The 21157-nt window shown below is 42.0% G+C and overlaps 1 protein-coding gene across 2 annotated transcripts in view; it reads left to right on the top strand.

The window, feature by feature from the left end:
- Window positions 1-17373, top strand: part of Clint1 (clathrin interactor 1) — a 60156-nt gene extending 42783 nt beyond the window's left edge. The window contains exons 9-12 of one of the 2 annotated variants that reach the window (XM_041676073.1): window positions 9796-9870; window positions 12813-13099; window positions 14443-14647; window positions 15668-17373. In XM_041676073.1, coding sequence (XP_041532007.1) covers window positions 9796-9870; window positions 12813-13099; window positions 14443-14647; window positions 15668-16014 — 914 coding nt within the window. In that variant the 3' untranslated portion in view covers window positions 16015-17373. The remainder of the gene's footprint in view (window positions 1-9795; window positions 9871-12812; window positions 13100-14442; window positions 14648-15667) is intronic. The other variant, XM_041676074.1, reaches the window with a different exon arrangement.
- The last annotated feature ends 3784 nt before the right edge of the window (window positions 17374-21157 follow it).

Genomic DNA, 21157 nt, shown 5'->3' with positions numbered 1-21157 from the left:
GAGAGAATTACATAACTGCCTGATGGGGGAAGATGATAATTTGGTAGCCTCTTCCCCTATTGTCTTCAGTGCCTGTGGCCTTTGTGAATGTGTCTCTGGGTTTACCATTGCTGTTTTTATATCATATGCATGCACCTATTTCTCAAAGCATTCTTTGAAAAGTAACTCGCTCTGTTTTGTACTTTTTTCTGATCTTTAGGTTTGGAGGGAGAAAAGACTTGTTTGTGGTAGTCACCAGTATTAGTGAATGTATGTCATCAGTCACTGTAACATGTTTTAACTTACAGGGCTTCCTCTCCGTACTGTTTCCTCCTTCAGGGTTTAATATACTTAAGAAATTTTCCACTAAGATTTTGGAGGCTTTGTAGTTTACATTTTTAAGCTCTACAAGTAATTTTGAAGATGTAAAAAATGAAGGGGCTGGGGAGATGGCTCAGAGGTTAAGAGCAATGACTGCTCTTCCAGAGGTCCTGAGTTCAATTCCCAGCAACCACATGGTGGCTCACAACCATCTGTAATGAGATCTGGTGCCCTCTTCTGGCCTGCAGGCATACATGGAGGCTGAACACTGTGTATATAATATATAAATAAATCTTAAAAAAAACTTTAAAAAAAATTACATGAAAATTAACATTTTAAAATTTCTTTTTATAAAAAGATGTGTTACCCTGCATGTTTTCATGATTTTCGCTAAACCTTCATTGTGGTTGTCAAAGCAGATATGCCTTGTGTTCTTTACCTTCTTGTTCATCTGTCAGCGTGTATTTGCTGACCCAGACACTGTTTGGGTGCTTAAAATGGAATTCTTAGGCTCTGGAAAAGTCAAGTGCAGAAAGTAATCATTAGTCAAAGGGAGGTCATTGACTGTTGTTACCTAGTTATAAACATGCTGGTGCTTTGGAGGAAAGGGGCCTTATATGAATATGCATCCCCATCGAGCGTGTTGTAAGAGGTCTGTGGCCCAGGCGGAATGCATGTGCCTATAATTACAGTTCTTAGCAGGCAGAGTTGGGGGTGGGGGTCGCCTGGCCTGAGGAGTTCCAGAGCAACCTGGGCAACATACACAGAGCTGTCAGGAGAAGAAAGAGAAGGGAGACATCACACTGAACAAAAAAGACCAAGCCTCTCTCATCAGTGAGATTGAAAATACCTTCATTGTGATCTCCAGCATGTGCTATATTTTGAGTAACTCCTAAAAAATTGAATCCAAGTAAATTAATGCTGTAGAATTGCACTTGATGGTTGTAGTCTTAATAAACTGCTGTACTCCAAGTAAAAACAGCTCAAAACTAGAGCTTTTTAAAGATTAGCTTTTCTAAGGCTGTTTAAAGTTCATTACATTAAAATAAAGATCAGCAGGATTGGGTGTGACTAGTGTGTAGAATGCAGCTGTTTACAAATAGTGTGTAAGTGTAATAATTCTCAGAAGCAAGGTTGTTTTTAAACTTGCTTGTTTGCTTTAAGCATAGGTCCATGATGTAAATTTCACTATCACTTTTCACTGATAGATTAGTACGTGTAATTAATATAGAACCCCCAGTTATTCTCTCTTCTTTCTTGCCTACTGTCATAAAATTACTGACCTAGGAATAAACTTGCAAGACATCTAGTTTGGCCCAGTTCTGAGATTCTTCATTTCCCTTCCAGTCTCTTCTGTAACTGTCCTAAAGTTACTGTGACTTGGTGAGACTGCAGTGCTCTCAGTGGTAAACCACTGCCTTGGTTATTTAACAACAGATGTGCTGTCTTTGTATCTTTAAGATTTGTACTATAGTATGGACTGGTGGTTAGCATACAGCCATCTAATGTGGATACAGTGTTAGGGAGTATCAACTATTTTGGACTTCCTGGCATGAAATATTGAAAGGTTTCTTTTGTGCTTCTGTGGAACAAAGAAGAATTAACTAACTAGGAAGGTCAGCTGTGTGGATGTGACTTTTCCTCTGTGATCCCAAGATTGCTTTGAGCAGAAAAAAACCTTTGTGTGGTTTTTCTTCTCTGGTATAAATGGTAGACTAATTGTATATGAACAACAGTTAATACTAATACAGTAACTGGGAAGGGTTTAAATGAAATCTGGAAGGTTTCTTGTCCTTAAAATTTATCTTAATATTATCTCAAAAGCAGCTGACGTGGTTTGACATCAGAATTACTTTTTAATTATTTCATTTGAGATAGTATATTTAACTATAGGTTTTAATTGAAGTTCTGCCACAGAAGGAAGTTAGATTTAAATCTTCGCACTTGCACATGAGAGTGTGTAAGGATATGCCAGATGTCCTGTATTCATCACAGGGCTGCCATGCCAGTAATCCAGCTGCAGACGGTGAAGCAAGCAGATGAACATCTGTACCACTCATCAGATGAGTGTCTCCACCAGCCACACTCAGGTTCTCTGTGCTTCTTCCTGCTTCCTCCTGTCTTCCGTTCCTCCTTGTGTGGGTGTGTGATTGTATCTTCATATTTTACATTTACAGAGTGTCTGCTAAAATCACTATGGACCATCTGACCAAATTTAAAAATGCAAAACCTAAGCTGCCGGCTTGCTCTTGAGATTGTTTTCATAACTGTCCTGTTATGATCTTCCATTGCAGGCTCCTATATAACAGCTCATTTCTAAGGGAGCATTTTCCTAAGACCATGCCAGAAAATAGGTATTAAAATTAGAAACTAAGCCAACTAGAAACAATGCTAAAATCATTTCATTTCTCTTTTAGAATGGGTCCACCCTGTAGGCCTTGTGTCTCTGATTAAGAGTTTAGGTCTTGTCTTGTTGCTCTATAAGATGTGTTTCTCTTGGGAGTGGAGAGAAATGTCATCAGTACCTAGAACAGCTGTGTTAATAGGTCTTAGTATAGGCTAAATTCCTTCTGTCAAGTAAAAAACAAAACAACGTGTGTTAAGTCCAAATTTCCCATTGCCATTTGACCCTAACTGTATTTTATGTGACTTGGAAGCGCTGTGGGGAGTCTAAGCACATCATTGTGCATTGGATGGAAGCTATCTTTAAGTTGGATTTACTCAAAAGTTATTGTTAGGGAATTTTTCGCTGATGGTGATGATGATTGTGCCCACTTTTTAAATGTGGGAAACAACTGATTTGCACCAAATAAATATATAAAGGTAGCTGTCAACATTTTTTGGTGTCTATTCTTTGTAAAATGCTTTTAAGATGAGGCTTTGCCGTCCAGCCCAAACTGGCTGCACACCTGACCCTTCTACATTGGCCTCCCAGGTGTGCACATTGCCTCCCCAGTGTTCTTTGTGCGTATTCAGTCAGATGGACGTTAGCATTTATTATGTGACCAAGCTGTGAGACCTGATAGTTGAGGACAGCTTGTCTGCTGACCTGCTGTGATTTACACCAAGTTTTGTAACTTAATGATCTCTGTTTTCTGTACTTCAGGTTTCTTAGCTTGACGTTTTCCTAAATTCTTCTGTTCCAAACACAGGACATTTACACCTTTTGGAATCTTTGTTTTATGAGGAATCACATGTCGTTTTGAGTACTGGGTTCGAACACATTATATTTTATAGGCCAGTTGTTACTTTTCCTACTGGTGGTCTAGGTTTTTTTTTTTCTCTCTAGTGTAGGTATTTATTCTTAATGATTATTTAAAAGTTCTTTTTCATCAGTCACTTAACTTTATATATATATATATTAAAACTCTTCATTGAATTCAACTATTTAATTTTTCATTTGTAGTTTAGGCACTGTCTGTCCATGTTTTTTCTTGTTCCCAGTATTGCTTTGGAAAATTGATGTTCCCAGATGGTGGTTGTAAATAACCTCCGTGCTGCCCTGGAAAGGCAGAAGGATATGATTCATTTATGATGACAGCTCTCATGTGGGAATCTGCAGCGGCCTTCCTCATGTAGCACTCTTAAGAGAGAGTCTTCCCTGTATTTCCTTAGAGATGATATGGGAGGTGCTGGAGCATGGGCACGTGTGCTGTTAGAGCATCACCGTGCTTCTCCCTCTTCTGAGAAGCTTGCCCCTGAAGAAACAGGTTTGTAATTTCTCAAACACTTCTTACAGTTAAAGGCGGTTTTGTCTTGCATCAGAAAAGGGCAGATCCATGCTAGAGAGCATGCGTGCCCATTCTCGCTGCTCCTTCCCCAGGTCATATAGAGACCAAGCCACACGTGAGTGGGTAGACTGGGTAGGAGTTGCCGTGGACATTTGATGTGTATAGTTTTCGTGTAGATGGGAGAAGGGGAAGAACTGACACACTGAAATACCACATTCATGAAAAGCTTCTTAAAATCTGTGCTCTTCACCGCTTTTATCTGCAGCGTGGGTTTTTCTCTGTAACTTTAGACTAGTTCAGATTTGATGGTCTGTGCTTACCATAAAAATTACTGGTGTTTTATTCACTGCCTGCATGAAGCAAATTAAAATGATATGTTTTGAAATCCCTTACTGCTAATAGAAGTTGTCATCCTGTTAGCAGTATACTTTGATCAAAATGTTGAACATGAAGGAACATGGAAAACAAACTTGAATATTAAGCTCCAATGTTTGCAACATTCATTTCCCTGCTAACTTTTAATATGTGCTTATCTGTTGTATGCACATTAGCTCACTGTTCTTTGTGCTCATAGCAATTTATCTTGTCCCATATACCTGTAAGGAAAGAAACAAAACAAAAGTACTTTGATACTGTCCTTTGGATGAGTGTTAATATAGCCATGGGCACGGTTGTGTTGGTAGGAGTGCAGAGCCTGTGGTTGGCACTAGCTGGCTGCTGTACGGATGTATCTGTAGTGCGTGTAATGGTGCGGTGTGGAGAGGGAAGGAGGAAGCAGTTACACCTGCTGATAGTTGGCTGCAGTAAATGGACCTTCAAAAGAAAGAGCAACACACATGTACCAGAAACTGATTCTTCCCTTTATTGTGCTGGCCACCTTAGAAGGGGCAGGGTTATACTTTAATTAACCCAGCTGAGTATAGCAGATGGGGCAGAATGTCTCGCAGCGATAAAGCAATTCAGAAATGGCACCAGATGTTGGAAACTGTCCCTGGTGGTGTTTGAGTGCCGCCCAGATGTAGTCCCACCTGGCTAGTTTCTAAGCACTGCAGGCTAAGCAGCTGTGATGTAACCTGTGTAATGTTCACATAACACTAAAAGCACTATAACTGAGCTGCTGCTCTAGACTTCTAAGGTTCTGACTCTTAAGAAGTAAAACCTTAAGGACAAAAATAAAGTCAATAGCTTGAAGTTTTAGATCTTAAAAATAAATCCCTGACCTTTGTAGTATTACACCAATTGTGAAGGAGATTGACCCAGTGGCTGTGATTTTGCCATTTTAAAAGCATCAGCTTAGCAGTTGTAGCAAGGGTTGACAGGATGGCTCAAATTACACAAGCAGATCCTGACCTATAACCTCTGCTTGTATGCCAGAGCATGTGTCATGAGACACACATACACACAATAAAAATAGTGAGTAAGTAAATAGTAGCAAAAAGCTGATTTTCCCCCATGTGTTAAAAAAATGAAAAGGTATTTAATCTTTTGTGAAGTGAGCAAGAGAGAAAAGGCACCATTATCACGCTGAGTTTTCTCCCATTGTCTGTTCAAATTGATTTTTTTTGCAAACCAACTTCAAGTTTTTCCCCAAGTTTTTGTTTTAAAACATAAAATTGTAAGCCAGGTGGTTGTGGCACGTGCCTTTAATCCCAGCACTAGGGAGGCAAAGGCAAGCAGATCTCTGAGTTCAAGGCAGACCTGGTCTACAAAGTGAGTTCCAGGTTAACCCAGGGCTACACAGAAAAATCCTGACATGGGAGAAAAAAAGCAACAACCAAACAAAAGCCAACAACAACATTGAAATTGGAAGCAGGAGAGATGACTCGGTGGTTTAGATCATGCACTACCCTTGCAGGGGACCCAAGTTCAGTTCCCAGCATCCACATCACGACCTTCTGCAACTCCAATTCCAAGGAGATCTGATGCCGACGCCTCCCCACCTCCCCAGGGTGTGTCCGGTTCTTTGTTTCATGGTTTGCTCTGTTGTAGTAATAAGGGCGGTGGGGCTGTGTCCCCAACACCCCAGCCGCCTGCTCGGCTAGCTTTTGCCCCGAAATAACAACACACAAACTGTATTCATTTAATCACTGCTTGGCCCATTTCTATCTAGGCTAATTCTCACATATTAATTTAGCCCATTTCTAATCATCTGTGTAGCGCCCCTAGGTGCGCTTACCGGGTAGATTCCAGCCTCTGTCCATCCTGGATCGGAGCTTCATAGTGTGCATCTGCCTGGGAGCTGGGGCATGGCGTCTCTCTGAGGCGTCTGCTCCCCAGAGGAGAGCTGTCAAGTCTGAGCTCACTTCCTCTTCCTCCCAGCGTTCTGTTTACTCCACCTACCTATGTCCTAACCAATAAAATGGGCCAAGGCAGTTCCTTTATTAGCCAATGACCTTCCTCCATCATTTCCCCTTTTTCGGTTTAAAAAAAAAAAGGCTTTAACTTTAACATAGCAAAATTACATATAACGAAACAGTTATCAAGTAAAAGTTACAATAATCTTTATCATAACTAAGGAAAACTATAACTATAACTAACTATTCTTAACTCCATCAAAGACTCCAGAAAGATATAATACTACCTAAGCAAACAAGAAAAAAACAACTTTTAAACTCTAGAAATGACAGAGACATCTCGCTGCCTGGATAGTCACCCAAAGTTCCTCTGTACCATTGGGGCATCCATCTTCAGCCTTCAGGCCCATGGTATCCAGCAGACATTTCCATAAAGCAGAAAAATTCGAAGTCAGTTCAGTCACTATCTGTTGTGTCCTGCAGAATGTCTCGCAGACTCTTTCATGAATCAGGAACCCCGAAAGATCATCTCACCTTAGGCAAGTTCAGTAGTCCTCTCTCTGCGGGTTCTCTGTGTCCAGTTTATGCAGTAGTCCAGGCAAGAGCAGTTTCTTGCCCAAATGGCTATCAAACTCCATAACGAGCCTCTTCGATGCCCATCTTCCTCTTGAAGTAGATTGGTGCTGCCAGGAGCAGAGTGTCTCATTGTCATAAAAAGTCCTAAGTTATTAAAACATTAAATGTCCTATTCTGTAATCTTTGAAAGACATGAAGAATGTCTATCTAAAATATATCTACACACATCTAGAAAATATTAACTAACATGACTACAAACTTGACTATTATTTATGATTATCTATTAACAACTTATATTTCCTAATTATACATTACATTTTTTAATGAACTACACAATCACAATACCTTAATCAATATCAGAAATACATATACATATAACAAAATTAACCGTAAATCTCTATCAATAAAGCAAAATCTATACTAATGTAAATTATTCATACCTATATCATATCCCCCTTTAAATGTAAAAGAACATTCATAAACATTTTTTGGGAATATGGGTGCAGTTATTTCTCTCCAAACTGCTTCCTGCTGAATGGGGGCGTCGTTAATTAGGTCTTTCACGGTATAACCTGTGTGTTAGTTTCATCTCAGTTGGCAGTTGAGCGAAGCAATTTTCTGAAGATGTTCACAACAACTCTTCAGGAGGGCGTGGTCCATCATACCAAATTGGAATAGAAGAAATGAACAGCGTCTCATCCTCTGTGAAAAGAAAAGAAGAATCTCTTTTCCAAAGTATCATATCCTTAGATCCAAATTCAAAATATCTATGTTGGATTAGTTCAGCAGCATTTATAAACAAATATCTTTTAGTAGCTTTTGCTCTTTCCTTAGCATTCAAACAATTCAAAGAGAGCACAATAGCATACAGTATCAAAATTCTCTGTGTATTTTCCATCTTTGTGCAGCTTTGTTTTAACCTCTATTTTGTTTATTTTTACTTTTAACTCTTTGCTTTTTGAGACAGGTTCTCTGTATCTTTGACCTGAAGTAACTCTGTAGACCAGGCTGTCTTTGAACTCTCAGAGATCCGCCTGTCTCTGCCTCCCAGGCATTCGGGATTAAAGGTGTACACTACTACACCTTGAACTCACAGAGATCTGTTTGTCTCTGCCTTCTAGGCACTGGGATTAAAGGTGTGTGTTACTACACACAACAACTCTCTTCCTTTTTTTGTTTTTTACTTTAAGAACTTCAACTTTTAGTCTGCATATATTTTTAACACACTTTAAACCATTCAGAAATTTTCTCTGTCTTTGAATCTCTCTTTACTGTATATCTCTCTTTTTCTGACCACATGAATCTTTAATTTACCAAGCAATCTCAGTAGGACTAAAGGCGTGGCTTTGCCAGCTAGATCCAGTCCATTCCTTAGCTTTCCAGCCTCATGGCGGATATACAGGCTGTAGTAATGTTTACTGCAACAACTGTATGGCATTTCAAGGTCCCTGCCAGCAAGTGAGCTACAACAGACAACACTCAAGTCCTCTCTCGGTAGCCGGCTCTCCTGCCTCAAACAGTCAGAGTTTGCCCTGGCAGGATGGCCCAGAAAGCCGGCATTTTTAAACGGCGCAGCTTTTTTCCTGCTATGGCTGAAACTGAAAAGCATGCGTTCAGCTTTTCGTCAACACCGTTTAAGTGTTTCGTGGCAGGACCTCTTAATGAGCTGTAGGCTTTGCAGCTAAAGCTGAGTCAGGAAGCTTCTCTTAGAAGAAAGCGCATGCTTACCTCTAACAAGCAGAGCAGACCCGAGAACACAGCGAGTCTAGTTGACATCAAACAAATCGTAGCACTTTACTCCAAATGCTCTATTCAAAAGCTCTGTCTCCCGCAGGAGCCAGACAAAGATCGCAATGGCGGCACAGCCCCAGGAAGTCACGCTTTAAAATGACACAGCGTTTTTTCTGCTACTGTTGCCGAATCAGGAAATCTCTCTACAGCACGCCACCAACAAACAGCAAAAATCTGTGTTAAACTCTCTCTCCCTTATTTTTAAGCCTTCTCAGGTTTTTTAAGTGGGTTTAGTCCATCACGTTGGGCGCCAACTGTAGTAATTAGGGAGGCGGCGGGGCTGCGTCCCCAGTACCCTGGCCGCCTGCACGGCTAGCTTATGCCCCGAAATAACAACACACAAACTGTATTCATTTAATCACTGCTTGGCCCATTCTCTTCTAGGCTAATTCTCACATATTAATTTAGCCCATTTCTAATCATCTGTGTGTAGCACCCCAAGGTGCGCTTACCGGGAAGATTCTAGCCTATGTCCATCCTGGGTTGGAGCTTCATCCCGGGAGCGGGGCATGGCGTCTCTCTCAGGCATCTACTCCCTAGAGGAGAGTTGTCGAGACTCTGAGCTCACTTCCTCTTCTTCCCGGCATTCTGTTCTGTTTACTCCACCTACCTACGTCCTAACCAATAAAATGGGCCAAGGCAGTTCCTTTATTAGCCAATGACCTTCCTCCATCACTCTGTGTCGTTTTTGAAAGAGGATGTACAGTCAGTTGTTTTTTCTGGTTTAATCTAACATGGAATTTTCACTTGGTGGTGGTGGAAATACATCTGATAGTAAAAATGTAAAATTCCATCTGAAGGTCCACAGCTTCAGAATGACTATTCTAACTGTATAGAAGTCCACTGAGATGTATGGACTTTGAGTCTGGTTAATTTCAGTGTGTGTGGTTGTGGGGGAGGGATAAAGTTTTAACAGATTGGGGGAAGAAATGTCAAAAAGTCAAGGAGTCCAAGAACCTTGGCTGGGAGAACCACAGGCAAGCAGGCCAGCTTGTCTGGTGAGCATGGACCTCTCCTGTGGCATATTTTTGTGTGTTGCCTTAAAAGGATTCCTGAAATTGATTGTAATTGTTCAAAACATTGTCCCCATTTTTGCCTTCTAGGAGGATCCACTGACTTATTTGGGGGATTTGCTGACTTCAGCTCAGCTGCTGCATCAGGCAATTTCCCTTCCCAAGGTATGAGATGATTTGACTGTCCACAACCAGAAGTTGTAGAAAGTTATCAGAAAAGTTGACATGCATAAACACAGAGCTATTAATCAGCATTTTTAATCCCTATGGTATTTATAATTCTTAATTCCCAATCATTTTATCCACAAGATAAATTGGTTCAGTGTCTTAGGTGTGCTAGATCAGTTGACTTAGTTGTATACGACTCAAACTAAGCCAGCAAACCCCACCTATATCAATAGCATACTCTTTAGTCCTCCAGGGATGAGTGTAAGTACATGGGTCTCATTTTAGAGCAAAAGCACAATAATTTGTGTTTCCCTTAGTTGGCCTGGTTTTCCAGGAATGAAAATGGGCAGCTCTCTCAAGCTAAGGATAAACACCGCCTACCATGGTTCCTTATATAGATAGTTATCTCTCTAGAGATCTGGAGAGTGCAGACTAAGGTCCTTTGGTCTTTTTCCTCGGGGTGTGAAGGCATTGTGGTATTTTTTTTTTCATAGAATCTGTGTGGCCCACACTGTGAGAGAGCACTTAACAATAGCTATGAGAATCAGAGGCATGAGGGCCAGGGGAGAAATGTATGTAACTGAGTCAGTGTTACTCTCCAGATCACGTAGACTCTGTTGCTGTTATAATAACCTGGGTTGTACTTTATATTGAATGATACCTAATGTAAGTTCAGGGAGTGGTTAGGAAGAAAAGCACATAACTTTGAAGATAGTTTGCATTATTTTGACAACCTCCTCCTATAAATTCCAAGTGTTTCCCCCCAAACTAGATTTGTTCTGTGATTGATTAACTGCTTCCTTCTGGGAGTGTGGCACACCTTCCCAAGGCTGATGTGCTATAGGCGCATCAAAGTAGAAGGTAAACATGGCCTACTTGTACAGGCTCCCTCGGTAATCCTTGACTTTATTTTGTATATATGAAGTTGTCTAGTATGCAAATTACTTGAATATGTTAGTTCAGCCTTCTCATACATCTCCATTCATATATGTGTGATTAATATAGTCTGATCACCACCACACAGGGGCTGAACCTACAACAGTGATTAATCATCTCTGAACAGCGTCTGCACCGTTTGAAATCTTGTCCTTTCATGATTAATCATCCCGATGGCTGAGTTTTCAGATGGAGCAGCATGCTTTGCCCATTTCCACTCATATTCTGCTTAATGGATCCTGCAAATGGAAAATTAGGATAAAGTTTATGTTCATTCAGCAGCCTTATTTTAAATGGTTTTAAAATATCTAATAATCAAGAAGGAATTATAAAAATGACTAATACAGTATCTTGTAAAGATTAACAGCTGGTTATAGTAAAACCCTGGATAAAGAATAGCAGCCCCACTCTTACCTGAAACTGTCAGCACAGTGTGGGGTTTCTCTCCTGAGGGTGCTGCATATTACTACAGTGATAGAGGAGTGCAGGCTTCAAGGCATCATGTGACTGGTCTCCTCATGAGACAGTGCTGCTGTGGAGGTGACCTTTCAGGCTGGACACGTATTCCCAGACCATAGAGACCGTGGAGCTGTGCACTTACAATTCCAGATGATGGTCCAGAAATGGCGTTTCTTTACTTTCTGCTTTTTCAGCTGCCACTGACTCCTATTCATGTGGATGTCCCTCCCTAAAGGACAGGTGTATTTACTTGGAATCATGTGTAGCCTAGTCAAACTAATGTTTAACTATGACTTCCTTGGGTAATCAGTACATTACAGATAGTTATGCAGCTGTTCCAGAAGCCAGACGCAGCATTTCTATGCAGTACACTCAATTTGAATTGTCCAAAGTAATAATTTTGATGCCGCACGTGCCCTTACTCCATCTTTACAGTGTAGATTTGAAAGTCGGGTTTAGAGGAGCTAGCTGATTAGTTGCTTTTTAATAGTTTGCCTCTGGAACGTATGAGCTCTTACTGGTGACTTTCTAAAGCTAGCTTGAAGCGTTAGCTTCCCATCACTGTGAGAGGACGTGTGAGAAGTCTCCTTTGGCTCCCAGCTTCAGAGGCTCCAGAGTCAGCTGGTTCTTGCTTCTGGGCCTGTGGTAGAAAGGCTGCTGTTCTCAGAGTGGAAGCGGAGAGGCTGCCAGAACAGGACTGTGACAAAATACACCCTTCAAAGGCACACCCTTCCTCCAGCCGGGCCCCACCTCCTGATGACCTACTCTGCGTGAACTCATCACTAAAATGGCCCATTGATAAACTTAACACAGTCACCATCCAGTCGCCTCTTAGTGGCACAAACTGCAGACTAAGCCTTTAGTATCTGCCCCTTCAGACTGCATCAATTCAAACCTGAGTTCCCCTGCTGTTCATTGACATCCACTAAGCAGTCAGCACACTGGAGCGGCAGTCTCGATGGTAGCTCCTGTGGAGTCCATGAAAGCAAAAGGAGAGGGAGAGCTTCTAACAGAAATGTATTAAATACCCACACTTTGTTTTATTAGCTTTTTATCTTTCACGATTTCTGTTTGTTCTTAATAAATTTTATATCATGAACTTGGGGTTTCACCAATTACACAGCTATAATTTACAACTGGATTTCTCTTTGAACCTTCTAAATGATGAGCAAAATTTGACTCTGTGTAGTTGTCCTCACTCCTAGCAAGAAGTTAACCAGTATAGAATTTCCTCTGTTTTTGAGTCCCATGTGTTTAACTGATGCAGACTTGGTTGGAGTCATTTCATGGTGCTTTTTGTGTATCATGAACAGACCTGCCAAGAGGTAGGTTTTACTTTGAGAGTTCTAGCTCTTTTCTTTGCCACATGTTAACAGTCTTGTAATATTCATGAGGAAGGATAATGTCCAGATGGAGATGCGACCCACAGATGCTAACCTGCGTGGACTCCTATCAACTTCAGTTAGCTGCGGTTCGTAGAGTTTGCATTTGTCTGTGTAGTTCAGAGTGCGTCTTACTCTGTCTTCTTTCTGTTTTGATAACAGCAACAAGTGGGAATGGAGACTTTGGTGACTGGAGTGCCTTCAACCAAGCCCCATCAGGCCCCGTTGCTTCCGGTAGTGAGCTCTTTGGCAGCGCCCCACAGCCTGCAGTAGAACTCATCAGTGGCTCACAGCCAGCTTTAGGCCCACCTCCTGCTGCCTCAAACTCCTCAGACCTGTTTGATCTTATGGGCTCATCCCAGGCAACCATGACGTCTTCCCAGAGTATGAATTTCTCTCTGATGAGCACTAACACTGTGGGGCTTGGTTTGCCTATGTCAAGATCACAGGTAAGTTGTCTGCTTTCCTTGGGAATTGTTATTGCACCTGCTAAGATGATGGGTTAGTGTAAGACAACAGAGAACCCTCCTTCCCATAGTCTACTGTGGACCTAAACACCATTAGGTGGCACGTGACTGCACAACAGAGGTGGGGTTGTGCCTGTTTTGTAGGTTGTGCTAATCACCCACTGTGTCTTGGTAGAGTCAGGTGTGTTCTAGAGGGCAAGGCCGTCTTACCTACGTGAGTCCCTAAAATACCAAGCATGGTAGCTGGCACAAGGAGACATGCTGAAATCTGTTGGGTCACAAAATTGTTTTGGGGAGCAGATACATTTTTTGACCCATGGAAAATAGTGAATAAGTTCTGGTTCTGTCTTATCCAAGTTTCTCTGTACATCATTGCTCATGTAGAAAACCATTGTCTGAGTGATGAATGTTCCCCCCATTCTGGGCCTATTGTCAACCTTCATTTTCATAAAGGAAAACTAGTGGGAGTTTTTAAATTCACATTTTAGGAGTTAAATACAAATTGCTTAACAGTAGAATTTTGAATGGACAGAGGTAAAAGAGTGTCCGAGTTGTACTTGGGACTTGTTAGTTTTGACTGAGTTACTGATGTGTTTCTAATACTAATCGCTTGTTTTAACGTATAGATCCTCATCTTTGGGGTTTGGGATGAAGGAGGGGAAGAAAGAAGCAGAAAGGTGATTGTGAGAGGGCCGGTGGCTTTCTTTCAGCCTCTGTTGTCCTCCTTTGACCCTTTGCCTTGGTCGTTCTTTTCTCTCGTCCTTTCTTTGTTTCTGTCCCTTTATAAATTTATCTTTCTTTAGTAGCCACCGTGCACCTCTGCTTCTTTCTCCTGAGTTTTTCCTTTGTGAGTCCATGCATGGATGAGTGCCACTGGAGGCGCTCACTCGAGGCAGTTAGAGGTGCACAGAGCTGGGAAACACCAGTCAGGGCCTGTGCAGTGAACTTGCTGCTTGATGGCTTGGGCTTTATAACATGAGCAGACCGGCCTGCATTGTTTGTAAGGCTGCAGCATTTCCACCTGTCCACCTTCAGTTGTGCTAACCTGGCAGGTGGTTCTTTGCTGTTATTCAGATGCTGCCCTTTGGAATCTACTCAGTCTGTTTTCCTGGGGGTCGGGGCCTATAGTAACCTCAAGTTGGTAATTGCCCTGGGTGTTTTTTACAGATAGTACCTTTTAAAGAACTGGGCATTGCTATACGGGAGAATACCCAGAGTCTTCGGAGGGTTCCATTTAGGAAGTTTCTCAGGGCACTGAAGTATTAATTTGCTAGTATGTGATGAAGGTGTTGTCTTGATTCCTAGATCGTACTTTTCTTTTCCAGCCTCTGCAGAACGTTAGTGCAGTGCTGCAGAAGCCTAACCCTCTCTATAATCAGAATGCAGATATGGTCCAGAAGTCGGCCAGCAAAACCCTGCCCTCTACTTGGTCTGACCCCAGCGTCAACATCAGCCTAGACAACTTACTACCTGGTATGCAACCTTCCAAGCCCCAGCAGCCATCGCTTAACACAATGATTCAACAACAGAGTAAGTTACCTCAAATGCCCATCTGTGTTTCAGATCTTCTGTATTCAAATAGAGATGACGTACACTGAGGACACATGGGGTATATGTGAAGATAACCATATTCACCTAAGATTTTCTGCTTAGTGTTCAGTTGGTACCCCTCCTCCTAGCACACCAACTCTGTGTTGTGCTTCTGGTAGGATAAGATTTATGAGTTCTAAGGCTCTGGTCTTCTAAAATAAAAATACTTCTGAGAACAGTGCATGCCATTAATCCCAGCACATAAGAGGCTTTTGAGTTACTAGGACTGCCTGAACTACATAGGAGACTGTTAGAAACCCAAGCACCAAGTCAGAGCTCATTGGTACAGCTTTTGCTCCATAGTGATCCAAAGTAGGAAGTTGGGTTTTGTTTGTTTTTTTCAGAATTACTGTACAGCTGTTTTTGTAAACAGTGCTGAAGAAACAAAGCCATCTGAACTCCCCAGCTCAGGGCCCTGTCTCATGGTTGTTGTCCTCTCTCTTTCAGTGTGCCGAGTGATAATGTGGATATATGTACTGTTTTCTTTCTTGGTATTTGCATTTAACAACATTAATATGATGGTTTATCCTCTATTGAGCATTTTCAGAGAAAAATGATCTTTAGATTTTCCCCCTGTACCATTGCACAGCTCCCTGTTGGTCATTTAAATTGTTTCCAACTCTTTTTTAACCATAAAAATTTGCATACATTCTGTACATCTGCTTTTTCCTTCATATAATATTTTGAGTCAACAAATATAAACTTTTTAAAGGCTTTTGGTAGACACTGCTTTTGACAGTTTGTTAGGAAGGATTCAGCAATGTTTTGGAGTCATGTTTTGTCTCTAGGAGACCAAAGCAACATCTGCTGAATATTTGTTGAATGTAACCAGGACAAATTAATCAACTTCTTTCTTGGGTTTAGAAGGATTGGCAGTCAGGAAAATGTGTCTTATTTTTCTGCTCTGTGAATCTTAAGAATTCACTTCTGTTGAAGTCACCTTTTCCTTTCTCTTGGTAGATATGCAACAGCCTCTGAATGTGATGACACAAAGCTTTGGAGCTGTGAACCTCAGTTCTCCGTCAAACATGCTTCCTGTCCGGCCACAAACTAACCCTCTGATGGGGGGACCCATGCCTATGAACATGCCCGGTGTGATGACGGGCACCATGGGGATGGCCCCTCTGGGAAACGCCCCAGTGATGAGCCAGGGCATGATGGGCATGAACATGAACATGGGGCTGTCAGCCACGGGGATGGGCTTGACAGGCCCAGTGGGGATGGGCGTGCCCAACATGGCCATGCCTTCTGGAACTGTGCAGCCCAAGCAAGATGCCTTTGCAAACTTTGCCAACTTTAGCAAATAAAAGATCATAAAGAAGCAAGTGGAAGAAGAATGTGTAGCTGCAAGTAGGTGATGCTGGGATGGAAAGTGCTAAGCAGTTCCCTTTTCTTTTATCAGTTAATTAAATAACCCACATAAAGAACCAAAAAGTCTGAGGCATAAAGTGAAGTGTCTGTTTCAGAAGCAACACAAACCCACTTCAAACGAGGCAGTCAGGATCGATTTCCCCAGTGAAGATGCCCAACTCATGGTGAGGAGACCGCAAAGGCCTTTCCAAGTCGGAGAGCGCATGTCACAGGATAGTCCGTGGGAGGACTGGTACAGGGCTGAGGAAATGTGCTTCTCTCTAACTTTATACTTTGCTTTTCCTGAGGAACTTGATTTTTCTGTCCCTCACTCGCCTTGTCATAATTGGGTCTGTTCCTTTGCTACCACTCTCGAGTCCGTATATGAAATCATTAAAGTTGGATGATCAGTTTTTTATAAAAATATATATTTTTGTCCAAAAAAAGGCATACATATGTGATTATGGCTAAATCAAAGGTAGCTTGATGTATATACCTTTGCCGAGGTCCCAGCAACACTGCTGACAGGCCATCTGAGTTCTACAGGATTGAACCCTGTGTCCGCAGCTGGCATAGCTGTGAGCTTCACCCATGTCTCCTTCTATTACTGCCCCGTGCAGAACTGGGAAAACTTTTTTTTTCAAGACTGCACTGCGGTTTCCTTTAAAAGCTGGAGAAGGAAGACCTCTTGTGTCGTTTGTCTGCAGCAGTTGGTGGCTGCACTTCGCAGTGGGTGACTTGGCAAGGCTGCCTTCTGTGCACCTCCCCGTAGCCATCATTCAAGTCAGAAACAGTCAGAAGAGAAAAATATTTATTTTTATCTTTTTTGGTGTCTTTTCAAAAAATTGAAAGGTAAAAATGCATTAAAACCTTAAGTTAAATATAAATGTTAGGACTCAGCCATGTTCACGTTTAGATTTTATACAGTATTTGTTTTGTTTGGGTTTCGAGTGTCTATAATACGGCATTAGCAATATGGTTCCAATAGAAGTTCGATATATATTATTAAAGGAGACCTGTAGCAGTCAGAGATTTTATTGATTTAATGACAAATAAAGGAAATTAATTAAATTTTTTGTTTTCCTGCTGTGATTCTGCATTAAGCTCACGTGAAAATCATGATGCTAGAGTTTGGAATGCAAAATTAAATGTTTCAGCCTCAAGCTGGGAATATTTTTTAAAATAAATACTATAAGTATCGAATTATTACCTCCCCACTTATGTTGAAAATTTTTTTATTCAATTGATACAACTTTGTTTCCATTGTATTCATGATGTTCTGTTATATACAACATTAAAATGTTCATTAAAATCAACGTGGAACCGCCTCTTCCCTCACTCCACTAGACGCGAGCCCATTTGGGGAAAAATAATTATAATTTGGGCAAAGTAATTTTTATAAATAATTTAAAATTATTTAATGACTTCTCTATTCTTTGCTATCAGGCTGTGCTGTCAGGAATTAAACATGAAGCGGCAGAGACGCCCCGGCCTGCTCCGCTCCCGCTAATGTCCCGTCTACAACATTTCTAATTAGGCAGAAACCCATGTACCTCAGCTAAGTGGGCAGGAGAAGTGATTCATTTGCTGAATAAGAGATGAGAGAGGGTGTAATTAGCTGACTGCGGTTTTTAATCTTTCAACAATTCTGTGTGTTTAAATTAGTTTCAAAGAATGGGAGCTTTCAAATGTTGTTACTTCAAAGCGGTCCAGCCACCTCTGCTGGCAGTGGGCTAGGCTGTCTTCATTTACGTTTGAACCCTGTAATCTTAGTTTATTTTTAATTGAGGAGTATGTCTTCACTTTCTCAAATATATATAGTTTTTAAAGGAAGTAAATGTTTTATACCTGAGCGTGTTTTTGCTGTTGTTGGGTTTTGGTTTTTCTGGTACCATTTATCTCAAGACATTTTTTCCAGCCCTTGCTTTTCTTTGTTGTTTCTCTGAGGACGTGAAGGACCCCTTCCCCTTTCTCACTGGACCTCAACACTTAGTTTGCCATCTCCAGAGTGGTTTTTGTTTCAAAATCCACCACAGAAAAAGGCTAAGTGCACCCTCTGTCAGGGCCTGTCCAGTTCTCTTGCCTTTTGAGATAGTCTCCCTGCATAGCAAAGGCTGCCTCGAACTTGTTAGCTTCCTGAGGCAAGGGTTACAGGTATGTGCCCCCACGCCTGCGAGGGTTACGGTATGTGCCACCACGCCTGCGAGGGTTACAGGTATGTGCCACCACGCCTGCAAGGGCCTGTTTACTGTAGGGTTTGTCTGTTGGGATCTCTTTACTCTATAAGTTGTGTAATGGGGAAGCTACTAGCAGCGGATTCACCGACAGTTCAGGTCCATTTCTGTGGATTTCCCCTAGCTCTGTGTTCCCTTCTCTCATAGCTTCAAGAGCCATAAACTCGGAGCCCGTGAGATGGCTCAGAGAGTAAAGGCACTTGCCGCCAGGGCCCACGTGGTGGGAGGAGAGACCGACTCCCACAGTTGTCCTCTACCTCCGCCTTACTTATGCACACGTGCTTAGCCACCAACTCTATTTCAGCCTGTTGCTCTTTGCTGTTTTGCCCTTTCTTGTGATGTCTCTTAATTGATACAGCAGAATTCCAAAGTTCCTAAACGTCAAGTCATTGAAAAAGCCAGGTGGCTGTCTTAGGAGTGGTTTCTGTAGTGACTGAGATTTGTGCTGCCTTTGTGAATCTAACAGCACTCTTTAAATGTTTTTAACTGTCAAAGGAATTATCACCAACTCCGCATGGATTTACCATGGACATGGAGGTGTCTGAGAGAGAGCTGTTTAGTGTGCTTTTGGTCTAAGATCTGCACAATATTTACAGCTTGTTTATTTACTTTTGAGGCAAAGTTGCATGTACCCCAGGCTGACCTCCAACTCACTATGTAGCCCAGGATAGCCTTGAGGATGTGCTCGTCCTCTCAACCTCCTCCAAGCTAGCATCACAGTGCGTTCCACCACACCAGCCCTGCTTTTTATGAGCTGTAGAGATCTCCAATCTGTTAACTGGTTGACTTTGCTCCTTTGAGATGCAGGTGAGTGATTACATTTAAAAGTCAAAGGGAGAAAATAAGATCCTTCAAGGCTATAGGTGAGGAACTGGCCTGCAGCTGACTCCAAAGTTTAGCTTTCCAGAAGCATTGAAGTCCTGATGAGCAAAAGTGGGCTTTATTTTTCGAAGTAGCTCATAATATGAGACCTTTTCCTTTTCTTTTTTTCCTTTTTTTTTTTTTTAGCTTACGTCTTGAAAGTATAGTCTTTACCCCAGGCACATGTGTTTCCTAGTTTATAATAAGATAAGGTTGTATGTGAAGCATTGTGGTTCCAAGATCCCTGTGTAACAAACCATAAGAAGGAAGACCTCAAGAGCCTTTTCATCTATGAATGCAGCAGTAAAATCTGAGCTGGGGACAGCCTTGTCCACTCAGTTCCCTTCATTCTCCCAGCTGATCGGATACTATTTCCTTACCATAAAGAATGGGCAATACAAAAAAAGGGGGGGGGTCTAAAAGAGTGGTCTCCCAAGTAAAGATGGTTGTGTTGCAGTCACCCAGTTGCTGATGGGCTTGTCATGGAAAGGCAATGCCACCCGGAATCCTCATCTCGGCTTCTTTTGGAAACTAGTTTGTAGTGTAGATACAGAATTCCTTTTTTCATGACTAGAACATTAAAAATGTGATGTCCTAGATCATAACCTGTAGATTTTATTAAATACTTTTCTTAAGACAAGGTCTTACTAAATTGCCCATTCTTAATGAACTCACTTTGTAGCTGAGGCAGGCCTTGAGCCTGCAGTCCTCCTGCCTCAGCCCCGAAAGCAGCAGGGATTACAGGCCTGGTTTGCCTTTTTGAGACTGGATGCCTTGGTAAATTGTCCAGGCTGGCCCTAAATTCATGATCCTTTCGTTTACCCCCCAGCTCCAGGCTGGGATTACAGGCTATTGACACCACACCCAGCTTTTTTTTTTCTTAATTGTTTTGGTGTTTTGGAGGTAAGTGGTACAGGTGTAGACCAGGTTAGCCCTGCTTCTTCACGGGTGCTAGGATTAAAGGTGTGTATCACCATGCCCAGGTTTTTTTCTTTTTTTAAATGCAACTGGCTAGTGGACTAGGTCCCAGTGATTGTATTTTCCCCATGGTATTTTTACTTTTGCAGTTAACCAAAAATTTAATAAGCCCAAATCTTCTGAACTGGAAAATAAGACTGCAGTATTGAAGGTTCTTCCAAAACACAAAACTACCCAGTGTTCCTTAGGTGCGCTTATTCAGACTTAACCACGTGCCTTCCGTCTGCCCTACCTCAAGTCCTCTGCTGTGTCGTTGCAACACAGCCACAAGACCACCGGGGGATGTGCGGACAAGGCTTCCGTGTGACAAAGGGAGGTCAGGGTAATGTTCTTAGAGAAGTGCCATGGAAAAACAGAAAGCCTGTGGTGACTAGGGACCCCCTCTGAGGCGCAAGGCTATGCCAGGAGAATTGAATGGGAAGGAGGCAGCTGTGCTCGGTGAGAAGAGAGACCAGTCCTGGAGACAGAAGGTGCCAGGTGAGTGTGGACAGATGGGCTTAGCAAGCATTCCACTCCTTAGTAAGGAGTTCCTCACAGGACTCTCAACCTGGACCATTATGAAGCAACCCCACCTCCTCCTTTCTGGTTGACAATGGGCTGGGGGTGGAGCTCAGTGGCGGAGTGCTTGGCTAATGCACAAAGTCCTGGTCCACATAAACAGGGCGGCGCTGAAGACAAGAGTCCATTGTCATCAGTGGCTACACACAGTTCAAAGCCAGTTTAACTAAACACATGAAGCACTGTCTAACAAAAGAGAGAAGCTTTACTTGGCCTTTAAAAGATCAGTGGAGGGGTTGGGAATTTAGCTCAGTGGTAGAGCAGGCAAGGGCAAGGCCCTAGGTTTGGTCCTCAGCTTCGAAGGAAAAAAAAAAAAGACCAGTGAAAATTTGTATGGTGTGCTTCAATTGAACAACAAATGCATTGACAGTTAATTGTGTGTGAAGGGTGAGTCCAAGGGGCCACTATACAAGCCAGTTGAGTATTTCAGACGGTCGTGTTCATGTATCTATTATGGTCAAAGAGTGTG

Source organism: Microtus oregoni, unplaced genomic scaffold (genome assembly GCF_018167655.1).
Source record: "Microtus oregoni isolate MIOR12 unplaced genomic scaffold, Mior012 000027F_ref0000203, whole genome shotgun sequence".
Lineage (NCBI taxonomy): Eukaryota > Metazoa > Chordata > Mammalia > Rodentia > Cricetidae > Microtus > Microtus oregoni.
The sequence above is the reverse complement of the archived record's forward strand: the minus strand, read 5'-3'. Positions and strand labels throughout refer to the sequence as shown.